General features: G+C 48.4%; 7 protein-coding genes across 7 annotated transcripts; 4 read left to right on the forward strand and 3 right to left on the reverse strand.

Moving 5' to 3' along the window:
• Nucleotides 1-401: 401 nt before the first annotated feature.
• On the forward strand, nucleotides 402-1,866 carry B0J16DRAFT_350706 (uncharacterized protein). Its single transcript, XM_046129082.1, has one exon. It carries the CDS (start codon nucleotides 443-445, stop codon nucleotides 1,829-1,831), a length of 1,389 nt encoding a protein of 462 aa, XP_045978036.1. The 5' UTR covers nucleotides 402-442; the 3' UTR covers nucleotides 1,832-1,866.
• A 187-nt stretch (nucleotides 1,867-2,053) lies between these two features.
• B0J16DRAFT_350707 (uncharacterized protein) lies at nucleotides 2,054-3,027 on the forward strand. The gene has a single exon (XM_046129083.1). It carries the CDS (start codon nucleotides 2,126-2,128, stop codon nucleotides 2,960-2,962), a length of 837 nt encoding a protein of 278 aa, XP_045978037.1. The 5' UTR covers nucleotides 2,054-2,125; the 3' UTR covers nucleotides 2,963-3,027.
• Nucleotides 3,028-3,083: 56 nt separating this feature from the next.
• On the reverse strand, nucleotides 3,084-4,024 carry B0J16DRAFT_376307 (uncharacterized protein). Its single transcript, XM_046130755.1, has 2 exons — nucleotides 3,657-4,024; nucleotides 3,084-3,604 (listed from the first exon to the last, which is right to left on the reverse strand). The coding sequence occupies exon 2, from the start codon at nucleotides 3,547-3,549 to the stop codon at nucleotides 3,214-3,216; it is 336 nt and encodes a 111-aa protein (XP_045978038.1). The 5' UTR covers nucleotides 3,550-3,604; nucleotides 3,657-4,024; the 3' UTR covers nucleotides 3,084-3,213.
• Nucleotides 4,025-8,851: 4,827 nt separating this feature from the next.
• On the reverse strand, nucleotides 8,852-10,950 carry B0J16DRAFT_406076 (uncharacterized protein; the record flags this gene model as incomplete). The annotated part of the gene is made up of 4 exons (XM_046132934.1): nucleotides 8,852-9,195; nucleotides 9,247-9,400; nucleotides 9,454-10,847; nucleotides 10,905-10,950. The coding sequence occupies 4 exons, from the start codon at nucleotides 10,948-10,950 to the stop codon at nucleotides 9,086-9,088; spliced, it is 1,704 nt and encodes a 567-aa protein (XP_045978039.1). The 3' UTR covers nucleotides 8,852-9,085.
• A 692-nt stretch (nucleotides 10,951-11,642) lies between these two features.
• B0J16DRAFT_350712 (P-loop containing nucleoside triphosphate hydrolase protein) lies at nucleotides 11,643-14,065 on the forward strand. The gene is made up of 2 exons (XM_046129084.1): nucleotides 11,643-13,377; nucleotides 13,429-14,065. The coding sequence occupies exons 1-2, from the start codon at nucleotides 12,118-12,120 to the stop codon at nucleotides 13,924-13,926; spliced, it is 1,758 nt and encodes a 585-aa protein (XP_045978040.1). The 5' UTR covers nucleotides 11,643-12,117; the 3' UTR covers nucleotides 13,927-14,065.
• Nucleotides 14,066-16,550: 2,485 nt separating this feature from the next.
• On the forward strand, nucleotides 16,551-19,967 carry B0J16DRAFT_358810 (uncharacterized protein; the record flags this gene model as incomplete). The annotated part of the gene is made up of 6 exons (XM_046129610.1): nucleotides 16,551-16,584; nucleotides 16,642-16,723; nucleotides 16,852-18,169; nucleotides 18,217-18,427; nucleotides 18,476-19,692; nucleotides 19,749-19,967. The coding sequence occupies 6 exons, from the start codon at nucleotides 16,551-16,553 to the stop codon at nucleotides 19,965-19,967; spliced, it is 3,081 nt and encodes a 1,026-aa protein (XP_045978041.1).
• A 151-nt stretch (nucleotides 19,968-20,118) lies between these two features.
• Nucleotides 20,119-21,314, reverse strand: B0J16DRAFT_195718 (mitochondrial carrier domain-containing protein). The gene has a single exon (XM_046122877.1). The coding sequence runs from the start codon at nucleotides 21,109-21,111 to the stop codon at nucleotides 20,269-20,271; it is 843 nt and encodes a 280-aa protein (XP_045978042.1). The 5' UTR covers nucleotides 21,112-21,314; the 3' UTR covers nucleotides 20,119-20,268.
• Between the last annotated feature and the right edge of the window lie 323 nt (nucleotides 21,315-21,637).

The following is a 21,637-nucleotide window of genomic DNA, read 5'->3' on the forward strand; positions in this document are numbered from 1 at the left end:
ACCATCTACCCGCCATCTTCTCGCATTTGACACATTTCCATAGGTCGCATTATAAAATGGGTCAGGGGTGCTTACGTTGTTAGCGTCTTACTGTGCCCTGGTAGGGCTGGTGAGCGGCGGATGTAATATCAATATGTTATAGCGCAACGCTTGGTCTTCTTAGCTGGAGCATTTCAACAAGTTCATTGGCTTAGAGACAAGTTTTGCAAGGCATAACCTTGGATGCTGCTGGCTTGAGTTCGTCAGACAGTAAGCCAGCTCACATGTTTAGATGAGATCTTGGCGGAGTTGGATCGTCTATAGGAGAGAATGGGGACAAAAAGCGGATGAGCTTGTATATAAGAAGAGGTCCCTTGCTCAACTCCGAGATGATTCCTACCGGATTCCTCTCATCCTTCTTTCCCATCTCTAAATATCAACTGCTTCCTTCTGACTTACGACCATGCCGATTCTTTCTACCGATACACTCGAGCCCGCAGCTGGCCATGTGATAGACACCAAGAAACCTCACCTCGTCTTTGGTGCCACTCCCGTAGATGGTCACACATACCCTCTTATTCGAATCGCCGAAGACCTCGCCCATCGAGGTTTCGAGATCACCTTCATAGGAGGTGACCAATTCGAGCCCGCCATCACCAAGATGGGTGCCAGACATGTTAGCATCAGACCTTTGATCAACCCCAAGATAGTGGCAGAACGTGAGGCTGTTCCTGCTGGTCTTCCTCGGCTGCTATGGGATATCAAGCATGTTTTTACGGGCGAGACTCCCCATCGCTGGGAAGTTCTCAAGGGCGTCCTCGAGGATATCAGAGCCAATGATGCAGAACGTGAGGTTATTGTCATGCCTGAGACATGCTTCATGGGCGCAAACCCTATTTCTCTTGGTGCTCCTCTTCCTAAGGGTTATACAACCCGGCCCAAGGTGATCAACTTGCAACCTATCCCCTACATGGCTACAAGCATCGACACTGCCCCTTTCGGCCCTGGTCTCCCTCCTGATTCAACCGAATCTGGCCGAGCAAGAAACCAATTCATGAACCAGATGATGGTTGGTGGTCCCTTTGCCGAGGTCATCGCTCATCAGGAACAAGTCCTCAAGGAGCTTGGGGCTACTGAGATCTTGGAGCCTCAAATTCCTTTCCATCACTGGATGCTCATGCACGACTTGAATCTCCAGCTGTGCACTCCTAGTCTCGAGTATGATCGATCTGATATGCCTTCAAACGTTAAGTTTGCTGGTTGCTTGACGCCCAAGCCTATTCCTGCCGACTTTGTTTATCCTGCTTGGTGGGATGATGTGAAGCGGGGAGATCGTCGCATCGTCGCCGTAACTCAAGGAACTATTGCTCGCGAAGCTTCCAACCTCATTATTCCCACCATCAACGCTCTTTCCGACCGAGATGATCTCCTTGTCGTCGCCATTCTCGGCGAAAAGGGCGCTGCTCTACCTGACGACATGACCATCCCTTCCAACACTCGTGTTGTTGACTATCTTCCCTACGACATTCTTCTACCTCACGCCTCCGTATTTGTCATGAATGCTGGTTACGGCGGTTTCCTTCACGGCGTATCAAACGGAGTTCCTATGGTTCTTGCAGGCGAGAGTGAAGATAAGCCCGAGATTGCCGCGCGTGGAGAGTGGAGCGGTGTCGCTGTCAACCTACGAACAGGAAGGCCTACTCCTGACCTTGTAAGAGAAGGAGTTGAACGGGTGCTTTCTGAAGACAGATTTAAGAAGAGAGTTGATGAGATCAAGGCGGAAAATGAGGCGATGAAGATTCATGATTTTATAGAAGAGCAGATTCTCTCTATTAGAGACTTGGAGGCATAACTTTGTATTTATGAGATGAAGGAATTCCATTTTTAGCGTAACTTGGATAGATATTTTAATGTTTCTATTGTCTCTTTGAGAAATAAGTCATTTTCCTATTGGATGTAAGAATAAATCTCCGAATATTTCCTCCGTCCGGCTCCGGTTCCAGCGGGGCTACGGACCGTCAAATCATCCCGACGGCCCCGATGCATCAACATTCAAGCCATACCAAGCCTCGGCGTTCCTTGTATAAATAGCTGTCTTCTCTATGAAAACATTCGAAATTTACTTTTAAAGTACACACAAACCATTATGGCGACAGTCAAGCAATCGCCCTTGTCCTTTATGGACGAGCTCGACAGCCCATCTGTTTTATACCATCGTCCAGATAATACAGCATCAACCTCTACCACCGACACCCGCGATCCTCCTCTCATAATATTTCTATCATGGTCGGGTGCCCGTGATATTCATATAGCCAAGTACATTTCCCAGTACCGCGCCATGTATCCAGCATCTGCTATCTTGCTCTTCCGATCTTCTCCCATGCTATTTATGCAACCCAAACTCCGTCGCAATCTCTTCAAGGCTGCTCTGCCTATTCTTCAATCGCTCCCTAACCCAGAAGATAATGAACCTCAATTTCTTCTCCATATCTTCTCTAACGGCGGCGTCAGCTCTGCTGTTACATTGTGGGAGCTATGGGAGTCTGCACTTGGAAGCGAGCCAGTCCCTCGACATGCAGTAGTGATGGACTCATGCCCTGGTTATTTCCACTGGAAACGCGACCACCATGTCGTTTCTATGGACTTCCCTTGGTTCATGTCGCCTCTCGTTTGGGCGGTGCTTGGCTTCGGCTGGCTCTATTGCGTTCTATACCTAGGCGCCATGCCACATAATACTAATGCTTTGGCGCTCAACCACGCAAAGAGAACAAGTCGCGAAACAGCGAGGGCGTATTTGTATGGTGACGCGGATAAGTCGGTTGGATTTGAGGATGTCGAGTCTCATGCGTTAGATGCAAAGAAGAACGGAGCAATTGTGAGAACGGAAATGTTCAAGAGAGGCGCTCACGTTGCTCATGTTAGAATTGATGCCGATAGATATTGGAAGGCTGTCAGACAGACTTGGGAGGGTAAATGTATATAGAGTATCTAATGTTATCTCTATGCTTAGTTTGAGCTCCCTGATAGATTCCCAGATGAATAAAGTAGATACATATATGTTACATTTATTTATAAAGTTGCTTCATCTTAACAAGTCTCCTTCGTCCGTGAATCATCGCCTTTATCCATTAGATCGTATCTACCGAAATTATAATACGAATCTGCCTGTAGTCCCAAAGACATTGTTATTAGTGTACAAAATTGGAAAGTAACGCCGTTGTAGATAATGCAAACTCAAGTCCTCTGTCTCTTATAACCGCTTCCGGAACTTGAACTTGAGCCTTGTTGATCCTCTGTCGAGCTTCTTTTACCAAGGCTGCTCTGCGTATGAGATGTCTGCTGGAATAGCATCGTATAATTGTCGTCTATTCCAACGCCCTCATCCTCCTCATGACATACGGAACACTCCTGGTTGAAACTGTGCTCTTCGACGAGGATACCACGCTGACATCCACCAAACCAACCCAGGTTTTTGGCGTCGAGACAGTTCAGCTCTTGGGTCAAGTCGACCCATGTTTGGGCCGAGCCGCAGCAAGTGCAGTATCCTCTGAATATTATCATTCGACACATTATGTTGTTGAGGCGGTTGGTATATAGACGATCGTCAGAAATGAAGCTTTTGGAACTAGCGGTCGATGGTCAGTAAAGTACAAAAGACTGAGTGAATCAAGACTGACATTATTATTCTCGATTCTTGTAATAGAAACCCTCCCGATGTCTCAGTTGGATAAAAGCCGAATGCCGAATCGATCTGATGTCTTGATCAAGCGACGCTCTGTAACGTCGGAAGCGAGACAACTCAAACAAGCCACAATGCAACGTCCGAGCGCAATTCAGATGATGATAAAAGCGGAGGGAAAGTTGCAAGAAAGATCCAAGTTGTGATGATTTTTGCAAAATGCCTGTTGGTTGAATTGGAGCGATTGATAAGATGCAAGTGGAATGAAACAGAGCTTATGATGTGCTGAAGTAGAAGATCTATTGCCGCTGATAAAGTATTAAAGAGATTATGGGTAAAACAAAAAGTAGAAAAGTTGAAGGAGACATGGGATGTTTATACAAGTTGAGCAGAGAAGGTGAGATGCGTGATACGGCATAGACCGTGAGTGAGCATTGATCATAAGGCAAAGTAACGGCCAACTTTAATTACTCCCCTCAAACGTCACAAATAAACTACCTAGACTATACATTGCAGTCCAGTAAAATAATTAGGAATTATGAGAAAAAGGAAACAAGGACATACCATATCATATCCCTAAAACGGACGTGCATTCGTCTTGGCGCCTTGTAGTTTGACTACAGCCATCAATATCTTTACAGTAAAGTAGTCTAACTTGGTGCTTAGACTGATGATACACATCATTTCTGTAGGTAGTACAGTACCATACCATACCCCTTGGCTTTCGCGGCATTAAGCTTTACACACAACAAGCTTTCGCCACTGATCCTCAACTAAATAGGCTAGAAGATCTTGAAGCCGTTCAGCTGCACTGCCACAGCCACTGTCAAGTCGATCCTCTAGTTCTAGACCCTCAGTTTCGGGCAGAGGAATTCTTCTCTTGTATGTTCCAGACTTTGTTCTAGAAGACCTCGGAGCTTCCGTCTTCTTTTCTTTTTCCTATGCCACTGACTTCATGCAGGAGAACGTAAATAATTAAAGTCATTATTTGTAATTCTCAGAAAGCAATAATTATCCATCGTCAGAAAGATCCATCTAAACCAGGGGCAACATGAGGCTTGGCTTGGCTGTCTAGTCCAAGTTACTCTATCCCAGCGCCGCGTTCCCGGAAGACTGACGCCTTTGAAACCAAGAAGAACTGCCCAACGTAGACAACGATCATCCACGACTGGCGATCCTTCTTGTTCAGTCGTGACAGGCTCTCTTGCCAAGCTTCGAGTTTCTACCATCTCCTCGGGTCTTCGTTGCGAAGACGTTTTGTTTCATGGCAATAGCCTTTCGCGCCTCGCCCTCTTCCCCCAGACTCGGTAGGGAGTTTCATCAGAGAGATGGAATTCCTGTGATGTTTCCTGGCTTAGTTAGGATCAAGGCTAACTATCATAAGCTTACCCTCGATACCTATCAAGTTTCACAGCTCTTACGGTGTGCTTCCGCCATTGCATTCCTGGTATACTGCTCCAAAGACACAGCCAAGCATTGAAAGCGGAATATAAGTTCTTCAAGGTGATAAATATTCCGCACTGCCTATTATGGCATCTCAAGCCACCTCTAGTCCAATAAGCTAAAGCACAGCCTAACAAGCGGTTCCTGGCATGATAAGCTACAGTACTGTACTACTCCTGCAAGCTAACATTAGCCAAGTCAAGTCAAGTCACCTCAGCCCAAGATACAGACTACAGTAGCCCAAAGTCCGAAACTTGCTAAATCCGACAGCACTGGAATTCTTGAGACATCCACCGGGATCTTGATGAAGCCCGCTCGTTAGCTGTGCCACTACGCACTACCCGTCTCGGGGCGTCATCTCAGGCACGAAACGAATGTTCTACGGGCGTAGTCGAAGCTTCCGCCATACTTCTCTCATTTGGTTTTAGGTTTCTTAACTGAGAATCAGCCAGTTTCATCCAAGATCTGGTAACGCCGCGCCTTGAACTCTCTTGTATGTAAGCAATGCAGAGCAACAGTACACCCTACCAAGGACCCACGTAGCAAGTAACTTACAAAACGGACGTCTAAGGTCTAGCGGTCGATCATGATGGGCTCCTTCAGACTTGCCCGGTGAATATGCTCCTCCTGGAAGGCCACAGTAGCATCAGGGTGAGGTATAGGTATCGACATCAAGGCAGTGAGTGTTTGGAGCTTATGCCAAGTGCTTGAGAAAGCCTACCCCTGACTTCTGAGAGCATCAAATACAATTCCGGAACTCATCGGTCAAGTAAATCCAGGTTGTAGTCCTATAGTATCTATCCTGCATATCTTAAACCTCGTAGGTTAGCTTCTCTCATAGTCTTTGAGCGACATCAAGGTATCAGAGGAATTAGCCGCCAAAAGCATAAGAGACGATATAATCTGATCACCTTATGCGAGTATTGGCTAGCAATTAAGCAAATCCATTTCTTTAACCTAAGACCTTAGAGGACAAATCCTCTGCTATCCAGTATAAGTGTAGAAGACGCTTGTACGAAGGAAAGCAAGTCAAAGCATACACTCCTTATCCTAACACAAGCATGGGTCTTTTTACAGTCATTTAAAATTCGAGACAATAATACCAGTACGCTTTATTCATTATAGTAGTTCTCTTCTAGACGCTAATGTCACCACCGTATTCTGACTGATATCATGGTTATAATGAACGTTTAAGCCATATACAGACGCCTTCAATGTGCGTCATGGTACTCTGGTATCTGCCATCGGTAAATCCCCCATGCAAGTCAGGGCGGGAGTCTTCGAGTTAGGACCATAGAAGCAGGTCGATGGGCATGGTGTTGTGCTCCGTTCGTGCAGAGTTCATACGGTTTGTTGCAGCCTCCGTTAGTGGCATCTCAAGACGAGAATTGATGCGGATAACAGAACCTCCGCCATTGTTGGTTTTTTCCGCCGCTATCCTTCTTTAGCGAGAGCGGTAATTTTTGAACCGCTCCTGTACTTGAGATTTCTATTCTTCCAGATAGCTTTGATCGTCTGTTGCCAGCGTCCAGGAGCTGTTGAATTTGCAGTCGTAACAAATAGTTTCCGAGAGGAAATCGTCGTGACGCAAAAGATGGGGACAGTATGAGACAAATTTCAAAATGGTGAAGCAACCATGGCAGTAGAGGCGTTGGAAGCGAATGGGTTGGCAGCAATGGCGTTCGGAGCGAGGGGGGACGACAGGTTCAGTTCTGTTCCCTACGTGATTGCCCAAAGGAAAGATGCTCTCGTAGTTTTCTGACTGATAGTGTCGCATTTGGGGTATTTCCCTGTTCGGAGGATTAACCGTAGCGTCAATAAGATTTAAAATCTGATTCACTTCCATGATTGTGTATAATAAGATGAGCTTGGATGGATGGATGGATGTTGATGGTAAGTTGAAGAGCGTCTGTAAGTGAAAGATTTGCTTGCTCCTTTATCAGCCAACTGGAGATGTAACTAGGTACCTATCTAGATAGGTACCTAGGCAGGCAGGTCAAGGAGATCTACCTGCCGCACCACTTACCTGCCTAAGTGCCGGTCTGAACTACCTTGGACAACATAAGAGGACTGTATCGTTTCTCTTTTTATGCTTCCAGCAGCTAGGTACTCTTCTCATCCCCTTGCGCCAGGGCATCAGCAAATCTGGCTGTCAAGAATCTAAGAGATGAATCATATTCGTTACTACGGTATTTCGGGCTGGCCTTGAGATTAATATCTCTACACCACTAAGCATCATCTACCTAGGAACAACCTACCTGCCTTAGTAGAGTAGAGGTCGAGGTCTTATTCTGGCAATGCATAGCCAGCGTTCTTTCCTTACTGCGCAGTTCTCTCTCCGTTGACTTCAGTGGCCTACAGACTCCAAACCAGTCCTATGCTTTCCCTCATCGTCAACCGTTATACTTCCTTTGGCACTCTATACAGTATCACATCGTTGATAAACGTAACTTATTCTTCTATAGTGCTTCAACAACATCTCCCACGCTTTATACGTGATATCTATACAGCAGTCCATGATGCCAGAGTCCGTTATATAGCAACATGGTATCAAGGCAGCAGTATCATGACTTACAGTCCATCTTACATTTCGAGTATATACATATTATGATCTCAATGAATAGTATGCACAGGATGAAAGTGACCTGTTGCACTCTTGATAACCAGACTCCTGTTGTCCCGCGAACAGTAAAGCATCTACTTTACTGTAGGTATATGTAGTAAATAACTAGTCAATCCCGCCTGAGATAGTGAGGCGTCTTATTCTGGAGTACTTCAGTTGTGAGAAAGGGGTATCTTGAAGCACCCGAAAAGAAGGGTCCAGGCCATGAGCCTGTCAGGGTATCAGAAGGATTGGCTGCCGAGAACCGAAGAGATACAATGATTCGGTCCTAGGTCTTGGACTGCCTTTTGACACTCTAACTGAGAGGACAACTTTTCCACTGCCTAGTAAGAGTCTCATGGTGGACCTCGACAAAATGACTACATACATTACTTCTCTATAAGCATGTTGTTTAAATTTCACATCAATTCAAAGAGGACATTAACGAAGAGAAATCCGTGGAATTTCACGGCGATATAAGACTAATTACGTTACGGTGGTAATACAATGCAACCAAATCCCCAACGCCATTTCCCCAATCTCTTATTCCGAAAATACGTTCCTTTCCTCATGGCATGCATGCAATGATGAGAAACAGTCCGGGGTTGAAACCAGACCTTAAAGAATTTGTAGACGAAGGTGTAACTTGCGGATGATCAATAGGCCCCATGTGCACAACACGTAACACACATGCAGAAACAACGAAACCACTTGCACGACACAATCGATTTCATCCAACAACGCACAGATCTGGCTGGAAATGAGTTTAAGTACGACCGAAACCAAAGTGCAAGACACTGTTGTTTGGCTCGGATTGGGATGCGATTCAAAACCTTAGGTGACCAATTCACAACTCAGCTCAACCGTATCTTGGCAGGTCGCAGAGTTCGAGATGAGCGTCAGACCAATGAATGAATAGGCATCAAAGATCGCACATGTCATCACTGCGTTAGTCGTGAGCTGTCAATCCAGAGTCATCATGATTGCGAGAGATTCGACAAGTACGCGATCTGCAAACGGTGTTCGTAGAAGTATTCAGCATCGAGTCGAGGTAGCGGCTAGATGAGTTTGGATGACGGCAAAGCAGTACGGTCATGGACGTTGCACTTGCTATGCATGCCAGTATTAAGGTCGTCAAAGATAGTCGAGTCAAATGATATGTCATCAAAGAAGTTGAGTCCAAGTAGTTCTCGAGAAACGGAAACGTATGTTGTACAATCGGGGTCGTGTCAACGGGCCATGGGGGCAGCGGGGGCGTCAAGAGTGTCAAAAGCATCGGCATGATGTCAATCGAACCAACAGATAGTGCCCTCGCTTCGCGGCATTTGCGAAGGAGAGCTCGATCAAGATCACCCAAGCACGAGCGAGCAGACAAGACATCACTATGCCCCAGGTGCAGGAGCACCGGCAGGAGGGGCACCTTGTCCACCTTGCTGCTGTTGGAACATCAAAGACTGATACCACAGTGCAAGATAATTTTGGTAGCCACCATCTGTTTCCGTCAGTATTGTGCAAAGCTACAAGCATTTTGATAAAAACTTACATTGGGCATATGGATCTGATCCGTCACCTGAAGCCGGTTGAGGGGGCTGGTTAGTAGGTGTACTGGGCGCTTGCTGTTGAGAGTAGCTGGGTCTGTCAAGATCTTGGTGTCCACGACCACCACCGCCGCCACGTGGGCCGCTTCCCTTCTGGCGCTATAAGCATGTCAGGCTTTGTATACTGGACGTCATGATCGGATGAAACTTACCACTGCATCCACCTTTTCGTCAATGGCCTGCTTGGCGCGAGCGATACTATCGCGAGAGCCGATCAAGGCAATTTCCCTCTGGGTCTCACCAGGCCCAGAAGATTGGGCGACATTAATCTTACAACCAGTGGTGTTCTGCATCTCACGGATCGTCTCACCACCTTTGCCAATGATCATACCTACCGCATCCGAAGGCACATAAACAGCATCATTGATCTTATCAGGGCCGCCGGAACCACCCACGTCCCTCTGCTGAGAGCCCTCATGGCGGCCACCGGGAGCTGGTCCACCACCACCACCAAGTCTCTTGACAGGTGGAGGCGCATCGCCTCGACTGTCACTGTCAACGATTTCCATAATGAAATCCTTGGCACGAGCAGCAGCTTCGCGCGTACCAATAAGATTGACGGGTCGTAATCCATTCACGCTTTTGGATTCACCAACAATATTGATATGACAACCGGAGCGTTCTTGGAGATCACGAATAGTTTCACCACCACGGCCAATGATCAAACCAACTGTCCTATCGGGGACCATGATCTGCATGTGATCTTCTCCTTCACGTAGAGCGGTCGCGCCACCCTTGTTAGGATCACGGGGCTTCTCGGGGCGGTTAAGGGCACCCATGCCGCTATCCTCTATAATGCGATTGATCGCATCCTTTACTTCACCGCGGCGGTGTCTTGGCCCAGAGATTTTGCACTGTCTATAAGGACCCGGACCACCATCAGTTGGGGCCAAAAATTGGACGCGACAGTTAGAGTCTGCTTCTATGCGTCGCAGGTTCTCGCCTTGTCTGCCAATAATAAGGCCTACCAGGCTTGACTCAATCTGAATAGTTTCAGAGTTGTCATCTCCCCCTCTCAATGGAGACCTCTCACGTCCATTTCCTCCTCGAGGAGAGAAGTTGCGACCACGAGGGCCAGGCGAATAAGAACGATCCCGATCATAGCTTCGACCGTGCGAGCCGCGGTCGCCACCACGTCGCTCATCTCTATAGGGGTTTACGCCATCACGAAACTCGTCGCGAGCAGGTGATCGCGATCGTGAGCGGTTATATCCTCGGTCGGGCCCTCGGTTTTCGGAAGCATAAACCAAGGGGCGGTCGTAGGATGTGACTCCCTTCTCAGCGGCGTAAGCCTTGGCTTGAGCGATCGCATCGGTAATGCTGAGTGTTCCTGAATTAATAGGCCTAATCGAGCTCAGGTCGAGGTTTCCGCTGGATGATGGTGCAGGAAGACCATTGTAGGCGGGTGCACCGTAACTGCCGGAGTTCAGAGGCGGCGGCTGGTATGCGGCCGCTGACTGCGTAGACGCGGGCGGGGGAGGGTATGCCTGGTTGGGGGCGCCAGGTGGTGTCTGGGTAGGTGTTCCTGTCGGCGGCCTCTGAGATGCTGTGAACAAGTCAGTAAGCGCAAAAGACCTGGATCAAGTTAGTCGGTACAACTTACCGAGTGCAGCCAGAATGCTCTGGATATCGGGTCGGGAATCAGCCATTGTGCTGTTGGTGGATCTAGACAAGAACCAGCACGAAAGAAGAAGCTAATTTTTGCCGTAGGGTTACGTCGGCAAGTGATGGACTCGACGATTTGACGAAAATTCGAAATCCAAATCAAGTAGCGGATTCAAATTATTATGAAGGCGGCCGACGAGATAAATGTGTCTCCAAAGTATGTATCGCAACGACTGTACTAATTTGCCGGTCACGTTTTGGGGTCAAGATGGAAATCAAGACTTTTTGCGATGAGAAGCAACAGTAGAGATAGCGAAGGAAAGGATATTGACAGATCGCCAATAAATGTCTCGGGTCGCGTAAGAAGGCTGATGCGATCGCGACGACGATAATATGTAGCGTCTCTGACCACAAAAGGGGTGATGTCTCGAAAGCGCGGATGAGATGGAGGAGGGAGGATTCTGATTTGGAAGAATCAGTGGAGGTTCATGGAAATGGAAGACGACCCAGGCGCGAAAGTGCAGCAGTACGTACCTACAGTACCTGCAGTGCAGCGTGACTTGCAGCTAAACCATATTTGGAACTTGGGTGACAATCCTCCACCACTTTAAAGAAAACCCTGAGCGGATATTGAGCATGCGTTCACAACAGTGTAATTTTTATGCTATGTAGAGTTTATTGGCTTTTGTGTCACCTGATTTTCGTGCAGTATTTTTCGATATCATCATTCTCATTTGCCGTACCCGTCCTAAAATCGAGTCTTGTGTGAACCTAAAGGTGACTCAAGGTTAACTCATATCTAGATGCAAATTAAGTTAAGCCATGGTCTATGTTGGGAGCATCAGCCTGTCACCAGAGCGACAATGACTGGATTCAGGTTATAAATCCTACAGTAATCCTACTCTGTGCCTCTGATCTGTCTCGATCAATTCAGTTCACATTGCTACCCATCCATACTGCCATAGTAAGTTCTCTAGACAAAGAGACACAGACGTACATGAGACTAGTCCTTTAAGGGCAAGGTTATAACAACATTTGCCGCTGCTCCACTGCGGGGAGTTCCTGCAAATTCGACAGCTGGGTCGGATCTCGGAAGAACGAGAGACCGTTATCGCCCAAGACTTTTTCTTATCGCTGAAAAAAAGTTCTCGGTTCGAGACGCTGCTAAGACGATCGGTTATACAGAATACCTACCTCAAGCGCAACCAAACATGGATTTCGCCGGCAACAAGAAGCGCAAGTTTAAGGACGCCAATGGCGTCAAGCCTTCGAAAGGAAAGAAGTCTTCTTCTATTCCTGAGAAAACGTCAAAGAAAGTCAAGCGCGTCGAACCCGAGCCCGAAGACGATGCTTCCAGCGAGGAAGAGGAGGCTCTGAAGGAGCTTGAGGATGAGAGCGACGAAGCCGATGAGGATGCCGAAGACTCAAAGTCGGGAGATGAGGAAGAGGAGGACAAAGAGGACAATGCTGAGGACAACACAGATCTGCCTGATGGCGGAAAGCTCACATTGCCCCCGGTTGCTGGCGCTGAGGCGCAATCTTTCGAAGAGTTGAACCTTTCCGAGAAGACTATGAAGGCCATTAAGGAGATGAAGTTCACCAAGATGACAGAGATCCAAAGAAGGGGTATTCCCCCTTCTCTGGCTGGTCGCGATGTTCTTGGTGCCGCAAAGACAGGTTCTGGAAAGACTCTGGCCTTTTTAATTCCTGTTATCGAGATGTTGAGTGCTCTGCGCTTCAAGCCTCGTAACGGTACTGGCGTCATTGTCGTCTCGCCCACTCGCGAACTGGCCCTTCAGATCTTTGGTGTTGCCCGTGAGCTCATGGCCCACCACTCTCAAACCTACGGCATCGTTATTGGAGGCGCAAACCGTCGCGCCGAGGCCGACAAGCTTGCCAAGGGTGTTAACTTGCTTATCGCTACTCCTGGTCGTCTGCTCGATCACCTCCAGAACACACCTTTCGTCTTCAAGAATCTTAAGTCTCTCGTCATTGATGAGGCTGATCGAATTCTCGAGATTGGTTTCGAGGATGAAATGCGACAGATCATCAAGGTCCTCCCCAAGGAGGACCGACAGACAATGCTCTTCTCTGCCACTCAAACGACCAAGGTCGAGGATCTTGCTCGTATCTCGCTGCGACCCGGTCCCTTGTACATCAATGTTGATGAGGAGAAGCAGTACAGTACCGTGGAGGGTCTCGAGCAAGGTTACGTTGTCTGCGAGGCCGACAAGCGGTTCCTTCTACTCTTCTCATTCCTCAAGCGCAACCTCAAGAAGAAGGTCATTGTCTTCTTCAGTAGCTGTGCTTGTGTGAAATACCACGCTGAGCTCCTTAACTATATCGACCTTCCTGTCCTTGATCTCCATGGCAAGCAGAAGCAGCAGAAGCGAACCAACACTTTCTTCGAGTTCTGTAACGCCAAGCAGGGTACCCTAATCTGCACCGACGTTGCCGCTCGTGGTCTCGACGTACGTACTCCACTTCATCCCTCACATAAACTTCCTACTAACCTGTGACAGATTCCTTCTGTTGACTGGATTGTCCAGTTTGACCCCCCGGATGACCCCCGCGACTACATTCACCGTGTCGGTCGAACCGCCCGAGGCAACAACACCAAGGGTCGATCTCTCATGTTCCTTCAGCCTAATGAGGTTGGCTTCTTGTCGCATCTCAAGGCCGCTCGAGTCCCCGTTGTCGAGTTTGACTTCCCTGCCAACAAGATCGTCAATGTTCAGTCTCAGCTCGAGAAGCTCATCAGCCAGAACTACTACCTGAACAAGAGCGCTAAGGACGGTTACCGCAGCTACCTGCACGCCTACGCTTCGCACTCGCTGCGCAGTGTCTTTGACATTAACAAGTTGGATCTTGCTAAGGTTGCTAAGAGCTTCGGTTTCTCGGTGCCGCCTCGTGTTGAGATCACTCTCGGCGCCAGTATGAGCAGAGACAAGAAGCAGCAAGGTCGCAGGGCATACGGTAGCCAGCCACGACAAGGTCACAGTAGCAATTTCACCAGGTAAAGCCTGAGCACCTAATGGGAAAGGAAAAATGTGGTGGTCAGTCAAATTGGCTGTCGGTGTATCTGGGAGGCTTTAAGCACGGCGTTAGGTTTTGCAAAATGTAATGATGGTACCCAGCTACGGCAGGATCATAGACAGACCTTTTCGTTTCAATTGCCTTGTTTGAGTGAAGATGTGTCTAATTCCGTGCAAACATTTGCCGCATATCATGTTCTATTGCGGATGAGCCATGTCTCATTCCAAGGTGCAGTGAGTTCAAATTAGGATGAAGCTTGTTGCTAGCACTTCTTTTGTATTTCATTTTTCCTTCCCACTTTTCGGTCGTTCCTTCGCCTGCATGGCTAGATTGCTCACCATGAACCAACCTCCATGTCACCAGGGATAAGTGGTTGCTATTAATTAAATTGACAGACAAATAAGGTTGGCAGATTCATTGCAAGTCCAGGTACCCGTAGGTCGATCGATTCCAGTGATCGACAGTGTCATGTGCGTTTTAGCCGAAGCTCTGACTTCATATGAAGCTCAACGTCGTTTGATCAACCAGGACACATCAAGCCACCAAGAAAAGTCGAGCCACTTAGCCAAATCGAATCGAATTTCAGAACAAAAGCCTCAGCTTCCCCATGGAATTTAGCCTAGAACAGTCAGTCTCAGTAAATTCTCGTATCCAACCGGACGCCTCGGCATAGTTCCAAGACCCAAGTGCAACATCTACCACACCCACTCAGCCATTGGTCGAAGCCGCGTCACGAGCTTCACTCCCTTCTTCCCGTTGGGGCCGTAGTCCGCGTCATGCCCTTTTGGCCCTTGGAGTTCAATTGCTTCCTTCTGTTTAGGTGCAAACACAATTCTTACATTGTCCCCAATTGCAGCCAAAACTTTGAATCATATGCATCGAAGCTGAACGGCATCCTAGCCAAGAGACGTACATCACCACCACATTTACAAACTCACCATAATACGCGCATCAAAGCAACACTGTCCTTTTGCTCATTTTCTATCCCTTGAGAGCGACAGAGAAAGCACAAAGAAGGCACGACATTGCGCCCGACTGGAGAATCTATCTGCCTATTGTCATCACACGATTAAACCCATCTCGACCAGACAAGCCTCAGCAGTACTGTGACCAACCCTCTCAAATTCAAACTACTCCATCTTCCAAACTATAATGTGTACCAAAACATTAATCGAGCACCGCTGCGGTCATCGCGTCTTGCGTGGCAACACAAGATGCTACCGAGAAGACTGTCCTGGGAGAAAAGAAGATATCACCAAAGTCGACGACGACTGCGCGCAGTGTGAGAACAAGCCCAGCCGATTCCGATCCTCGCGGTGGTGCTCGGTCGGATGCTGCGTTTGCCAGTGAGAGAAAACAAGGGAAGTAAAGGGAGGGAGGGCAGGGGAGCCTATAATGGAATGATTCAATTCGGAGTAATACGGGTATCAACTTGGGAACATGGAGTATGGAGGTTTTTTTAATTCTGCGATGAAGAGATACTTGGAGTTCATGGGGCTTCTCAATTTACTTGCTATGAAATGAATGATTTCAATTGACTCGCAGCGTCATGATAATCGAACCAAGCGTCTCTTTTTCTTCTTTGTATATGCGTGGACATGGAAGTAATTGCTTTTTTCTCCTCTCCGGTGCATACTTGTAAGTGGATGACAATCTGCACAAGATCTGAGACATGCGACATCTAACATGTACACTACAGTATGTACTTCTTTGTAAAGAATCCGATTCCTCAATGACTACATGGAAGTAAACAATGACTGCCACAACAACTAAACTTGAGATGCGACTGGGTTGGATTGGACAAAGGTCAATTAAGAGTTGCCCTGGGCTTACAGAGTATTGTAATTGGATTGGATCTTTCATACCTTACCAACCCCCCGTCAGGGTGTCAGAGGCCGAGAGCATAAGAGATGAAATAACTTGGTCACCTTAGACTGACTTTTAGGCTACTTTATTTTGGCAGTCTAAGCCTTAGAGGATAATTCTTCTGTGCCCACCCGCCCCCAACCCCGCTGTTGGCTTGTTAGAATGGAGGCCGGGTATTTGGGTGTGTGATGTGATTGATTGACAGGGGTCCAGGGTTTTTAATCCATCCTCTGCAGCTTCCAAGTTCAGAACTCACGAGGCTTCTCCTCTCTGGCTAGCCCAGGCCAGGGCTTTCAATCCTTCTTCTGCTTGAGGTCCAACAGAACTAGACTAGAGTAGAGGTTGGGAATGGCAACCCCTGGAGATAATCCGTGAGTGCATACCTAGATAGTCAAGCTGCAGTCCATCCACCAGTTCAGTTCCATCGCTCACTACAGCCCAGCTCGGCGTAGCGACTGGACGTATTGGACCACTAGGCTGGGCCCCTCCACTTTCCATCGAAGCTTCCCCATCCCGCATTCCGCAAATCATCCATCCACCACTTATCCGAACCCCGATGCTGCACTGCACTAGACTTATGACCTACCATCTTCCATACCACTACGCACAACATTACTTACGTAGTAGTTGAAGGCGCTGAACACTTATTCTTCTCATCTGTGCCTTCCCGTCATTTGTACTACGCTCTTCCCGTCATCGGCGCATTGCTTGACTTGACCAACATTTACTCTCACATTACGCCATGGCCAAGAAGGCGCGCCAAAGGATTAGCTATGGTGAGATGACATATCCGTCGCTTGGGACTTCTGAACAAGCTGCTAATGCTGTAGTAGTCCTTGAAAATGCAAAATCCTCTGAAGGTGGCCATCGTCTGGGCGTCAATGGCCTCGCCGTCGATAACGATAATGCAATTCTGTAAGCCCGCCGAAACCATAAGAGACGAAATAATTTGGTCGCCTTATGCAAGCTTAGGCTAAGACTTAGGCTGCTTTATTTTGGTAGCCTGAGCCTTAGAGGACAATTCGCTAACCCTCATTTCCTAGATACTCGGGTGGCCGAGACGGCATTGTTTGCGCTTGGGACTTAAACCTCGATCTCAAAAGCCGTAGCGATATTACCGATTCGACGCCTACCGCCTCCGAAGACAAGAAACCGAAGTCCACGACCAAATTCCGAGCACAAACCCATGCGCATATGCACTGGATCAACGATATTGCCCTTGCGCAGAACAATACAGCCCTGGTTTCTGGCTCATCCGACCTTACAGTAAAGGTCTGGCGACCATATTCCGAAGAGGATAACACCCGCGTCGAGACGATAGGCGAGCATGCTGATTATGTCAAATGTGTTACAACCCCGCCTCCAGATATGGGCGCGAATTGGGTCGCCTCTGGTGGTCTCGACCGCAAGATCTGCCTTTGGGATCTCAATGGCGCCGGCAAAACACTCGAGATCGATGTCCAAGGCGAGGAAATTGCCGAGAAGGGTTCTGTATATGCCCTGCGTGTCGGGCGCAACATCATGGCGAGTGGTGGTCCAGAGAAGACGGTGCGCTTGTATGATCCTCGAACTGGCGACAAGGTCTCTAAACTTGTTGGTCACGTTGACAATATTCGCGCGATTCTGATTGATGATGCCGGAGACACTATTCTTAGTGCTAGTGCAGACAAGACGGTTAAGATGTGGAGTATCAAGAACGGTCGCTGCATGTACACGTTTACGATGCACGACGAGAGTGTCTGGTCACTGTTCTCCGATGACCCAACACTCGGTGTTTTCTACAGTTCTGATCGCTCCGGTCTGGTAGCTAAGACAGATGTGCGGGGCAGCCTAGAAGAGATGGACGATGGTCTCAGTCTTGCTGTGGCACATGAGCACATCGGAGTGGGCAAGGTTGTTGCAGCCGGAGGTCATATTTGGACAGCAACTAATAGGTCATCAATCAACCGATGGGAAGATGTTGATACCGATACCAACATCAAGCTCCCAGAATCAGTTCGACACCACAGAGCTACATCAAACGCCTCCAACAGGCCACGCGAGGCTTCCCCTCCAGCAGTGAATGGAACTGCCAAGAAAGAAATCCCCGCCGAGTCTATCTTGCGCATCTCTGCGGCTGCTTCCTTCCCTGCGCGATCTGGGCCGGATCCTGATTCTACCACCATCACAGATGCTGCGACACGGAAAGGTTCAGAGGCTATCATCGATTCAGGAGAGTCCGATATCAAGCCAATTCACGCGGTGGCCGAAGAAACAATCGAGGGACAATTTGGATTGCTCAAACATAGGCTGCTTAATGATAGGAGACGTGTGTTGACGTCGGATACTGCTGGCGATGTGTTGTTATGGGATTTGATCAAGGTGCGCAGCTTTTGTCATGGGATGGGGAAGATGGCTAACCTCAGCAGTGCAAACCCATCAAAAGCTTCGGCAAGCAACACCTGGAAGATGTGGAACATCTTGTGAATACGGTTGAAGCTGTAGCCCCATGGTGTTCCATTGATCTCAGTTCTGGAAATCTTACTGTGGTGCTAGAACCTTTCAACTGTTTCGATGCTGAAGTGTATGCCGATGAGCTCGAGTTACCAGAGACAGTAGAGTTCCGAGAAGATCAAAGGAGTGAGTATGACTACCATCAATGACAAGATTCGACTAACCCTTACCTAGTCAGTCTTGGAAAATGGATCCTTCGATATCTCTTTGCCGATCTCATCGATGAAGAAATCAGAAGAGATGAGGCGCATCGTCAGAAGCTCAACGAGGGTATTGAAGCAAGGCAAGTCGCCTCTGGAGGAACCGCTGACGCCCCTCCATTATCGATATCATTACCAAAGTCCGCCATTCCGGACTGGGATAACGCAGACCAAGTCACCCCAAAACCCAACCTCAATCCCTACCCCAATACGCCCGGGTTAGGCATTGGTTTGGCGACTCCTGGGCCCAGTATCATGTCAGGTCCTAACAGTTTGCCTGATGTACCTGAAAATGCCGCAACGAGTCCGATGACTCCTATTGAGAAGAGGACATCGCATGTCAGTCGCCCTTCGACGGAACGAGAGGACTACTTCAATAGCCCCATGCAACTTTTCGAGTCAGCAGTTAAGGCGGCGAGTATGGTGTCCACGCCAACGCAGGATAATGCAGATTCGAAAAAGTCGATAGATGGTGACAAAGAGAAGGATAAGGATAAGGATAAGGCCGACAATGCAAAATCGCCAAGCACACCATTTGGTAAGAAGAAGTTCCGCATGACTTTCGGTACGAAGAAGCTTTCACGCTCCGCTTCTCAAGCTACAACGGAGAAGCCTGCTATTCTGGAGGAGAAGACTGAAGAGTCTGAATCATCATCTGTCCATGAGAAAGAAAAGGAGGTTGATGACAGTTTCTTCGGCGTTGTTCAGAAAATCCATCAGGAGTACGACAGACAATTGGCTGAGAACCCTGACAAGCCAGTCGAGACCCGAGTGGTGCCCAGTCTGCCAAACGATACACCTGTTCTCAAACTTCCGCCTGGAACCAAAGTTGTCATCCAAGAGGAGACTTCAGGAGGCAGCGCCAACTTATATCAAGGCACTGTCGAGGACGTTGGCAAGGACGCAGACCTTATTGAGCAGAAGGCACCCATGTGGCTTGGTGATGTTTTGCTTCAGAATATTATGCCTTTCAAAGAACCAGTCAAGGTCTCGTTCGTCTTATATCCAATGGATGACAGCCTTCCGGCCATTGCTTCGGCAGATGGAAACAACAGACTCAACGCGAATCGCATGTTGCGAGTCAGGAAAATTCTGTCCTACGTTGCCGAGAGGATCGAGCCACCGCTTGAGGAACCTGATGAAAATCCCATGAAACCAGAAGAATATCTGGAACTATACTGCAACGACCAAGTAAGCGCATTCTCTCCACATTCTCTGCAGTTCTCTGTTTTCTGACTTTTATTTAGCTGCTCTCCCCCGTGACAACCTTAGCCACTCTTCGTACTCACCTCTGGAAGGGAGGTAATGATATCGTGCTGCACTACAAGGCCAATGGCAAAAAGGAGATCCGGCCGTTCCCGCCTCCTCCAGAGACCAAGCCAGCTGAGGCTGAAGAGACTCTGGAAGGCACCGCTGCGGAAGAGACAAACACAGACGGCCAAGTTCCTTCTCAGCCTCAACCTTAAGGCTGCCTGACTGTAGGTGACCCCTCCATTGTTGTATACTGTATGAGAGGACAATCAGTGTCCAGTACATTTCTATTTTTCATGCCTTCCTATTTATATTAGATGGCAGGCTTTCGTCTCCAGCGAGTCCCCTTATCGTATGTAGATTTATACATAGGTTAGATGCCTCCAAGGCGCATATACCATTAGCGAGAAATTAAGCCTTTATCCCTATTTGAGCTGCCCATATCTTGACGCCTTGCTCCGTGCTTGATATCATACATGCCGACCAGTTTTTCTGTTATCTGCGTGAGAAGGTTGTCTATGCCGCACCATTCATCGTATTGATGGCCCATTGATAACTTCCCAGGAAGATCGCACCACCTATCGAAATCCATGTTACTCGCGGCGCTAAACCGGCGAAGAACGCCTTGCTGCCCTCCTCACGCATTATTTGACGGAATACTTTCGACACTGACACACGCTCTTTGGACAACATGACCCTTGTCTTGAGCACGTCAAGTGGCGTAGTAAGTGCCGCAGAGAACCCACCAGCCATGCTTCCGTAAAGAGCGCTCTCAGCAGCAGTGACCTCACGCCCACCACGGCGGCGACGCCCCCATGACTTCATGGCCTCCCATAGCGGGAACTGAATCACGGTGAAGGGCACCTCGCGAAAGACAGTAATGCCCCAGCCGCGGTAGAGCTCGCGCCACATGGGAACAAATCCATGACTGGAGTATCGCGACAGGATAGCTCGCAGCGCTGCAGCCGAAGAACCTCCATGATGACCGGCTTGGGCACGCTGCTTAACAACCTCAGTTGGCACACGCACAGCACAAGCAGCGATCTCACCCGCACTAGCAGCAGCCATGTGCGTGACAGGAGCCTTCCATCCTGGTGTAGAAGTATTATCCTTATCGGCCAAAAGACCCTTTACACCTTCATATGTGCAGAAGAAAAACGCAGCGCCAGGTGCCGAACCCACGAGGGCAGAACCAATGCCACGATAAATGCCGCTGAAACCACCTGAGGGAAAGAAGCCGGCTGATGATTGGAGGCGAGTCTTGAGGGTGTCGAGAGGGAACAGAGAGAGATCGACGGTTGTGCCGGCGAGGGCGCCTGCGAGAAGGGCGGATTGGAAGGATGGCGGGTCTGCGGACATTGTCTCGAAGGGTCGGTAACTTTGTCTCTGTTCCAAATCGAGGGTCGAGCAATGAACTGGACAATGCCCGGAGGAGGTAAAGGGATATCGGTAGCTTCGGAGGTTTGGACCGACCGAGACCGGCGAAATGTTAACGGCTTGGAGGAGCTTGATAATATTGGACTTATCGATAAGAGGAACTTAGCTTGAGGCCTGAGGGGCATCCATCGCGAGTTGAGCTACCCTGTATCCGAATTAATTACATCACCAGCACGCGCGTCATGCGAATCCTCGATATTCACGTCCTAAGGAGAAGTACAATGCCTGTAGGACTCAATTGAGTACTTTGGCAAATATTTCTGGCGTTGGTGATGCAGGTTGGTACCTAGTGGGATGAAAGTATGATTGTGTGTTGACGCATCAATTAATGTTCCACTACCAATATCCATGCAAATATGATGGAATCATTAAACTGCCAAGAGATGAGCTCACCAGTTTCAGTGCGTCAACAAACCACATTAAGGTGTACCTGTGTTACTTCACACAA

This window comes from Fusarium flagelliforme (assembly GCF_020744385.1).
Source record: "Fusarium flagelliforme strain FIESC 12 MPI-CAGE-AA-0113 chromosome Unknown B0J16scaffold_8, whole genome shotgun sequence".
NCBI lineage: Eukaryota > Fungi > Ascomycota > Sordariomycetes > Hypocreales > Nectriaceae > Fusarium > Fusarium flagelliforme.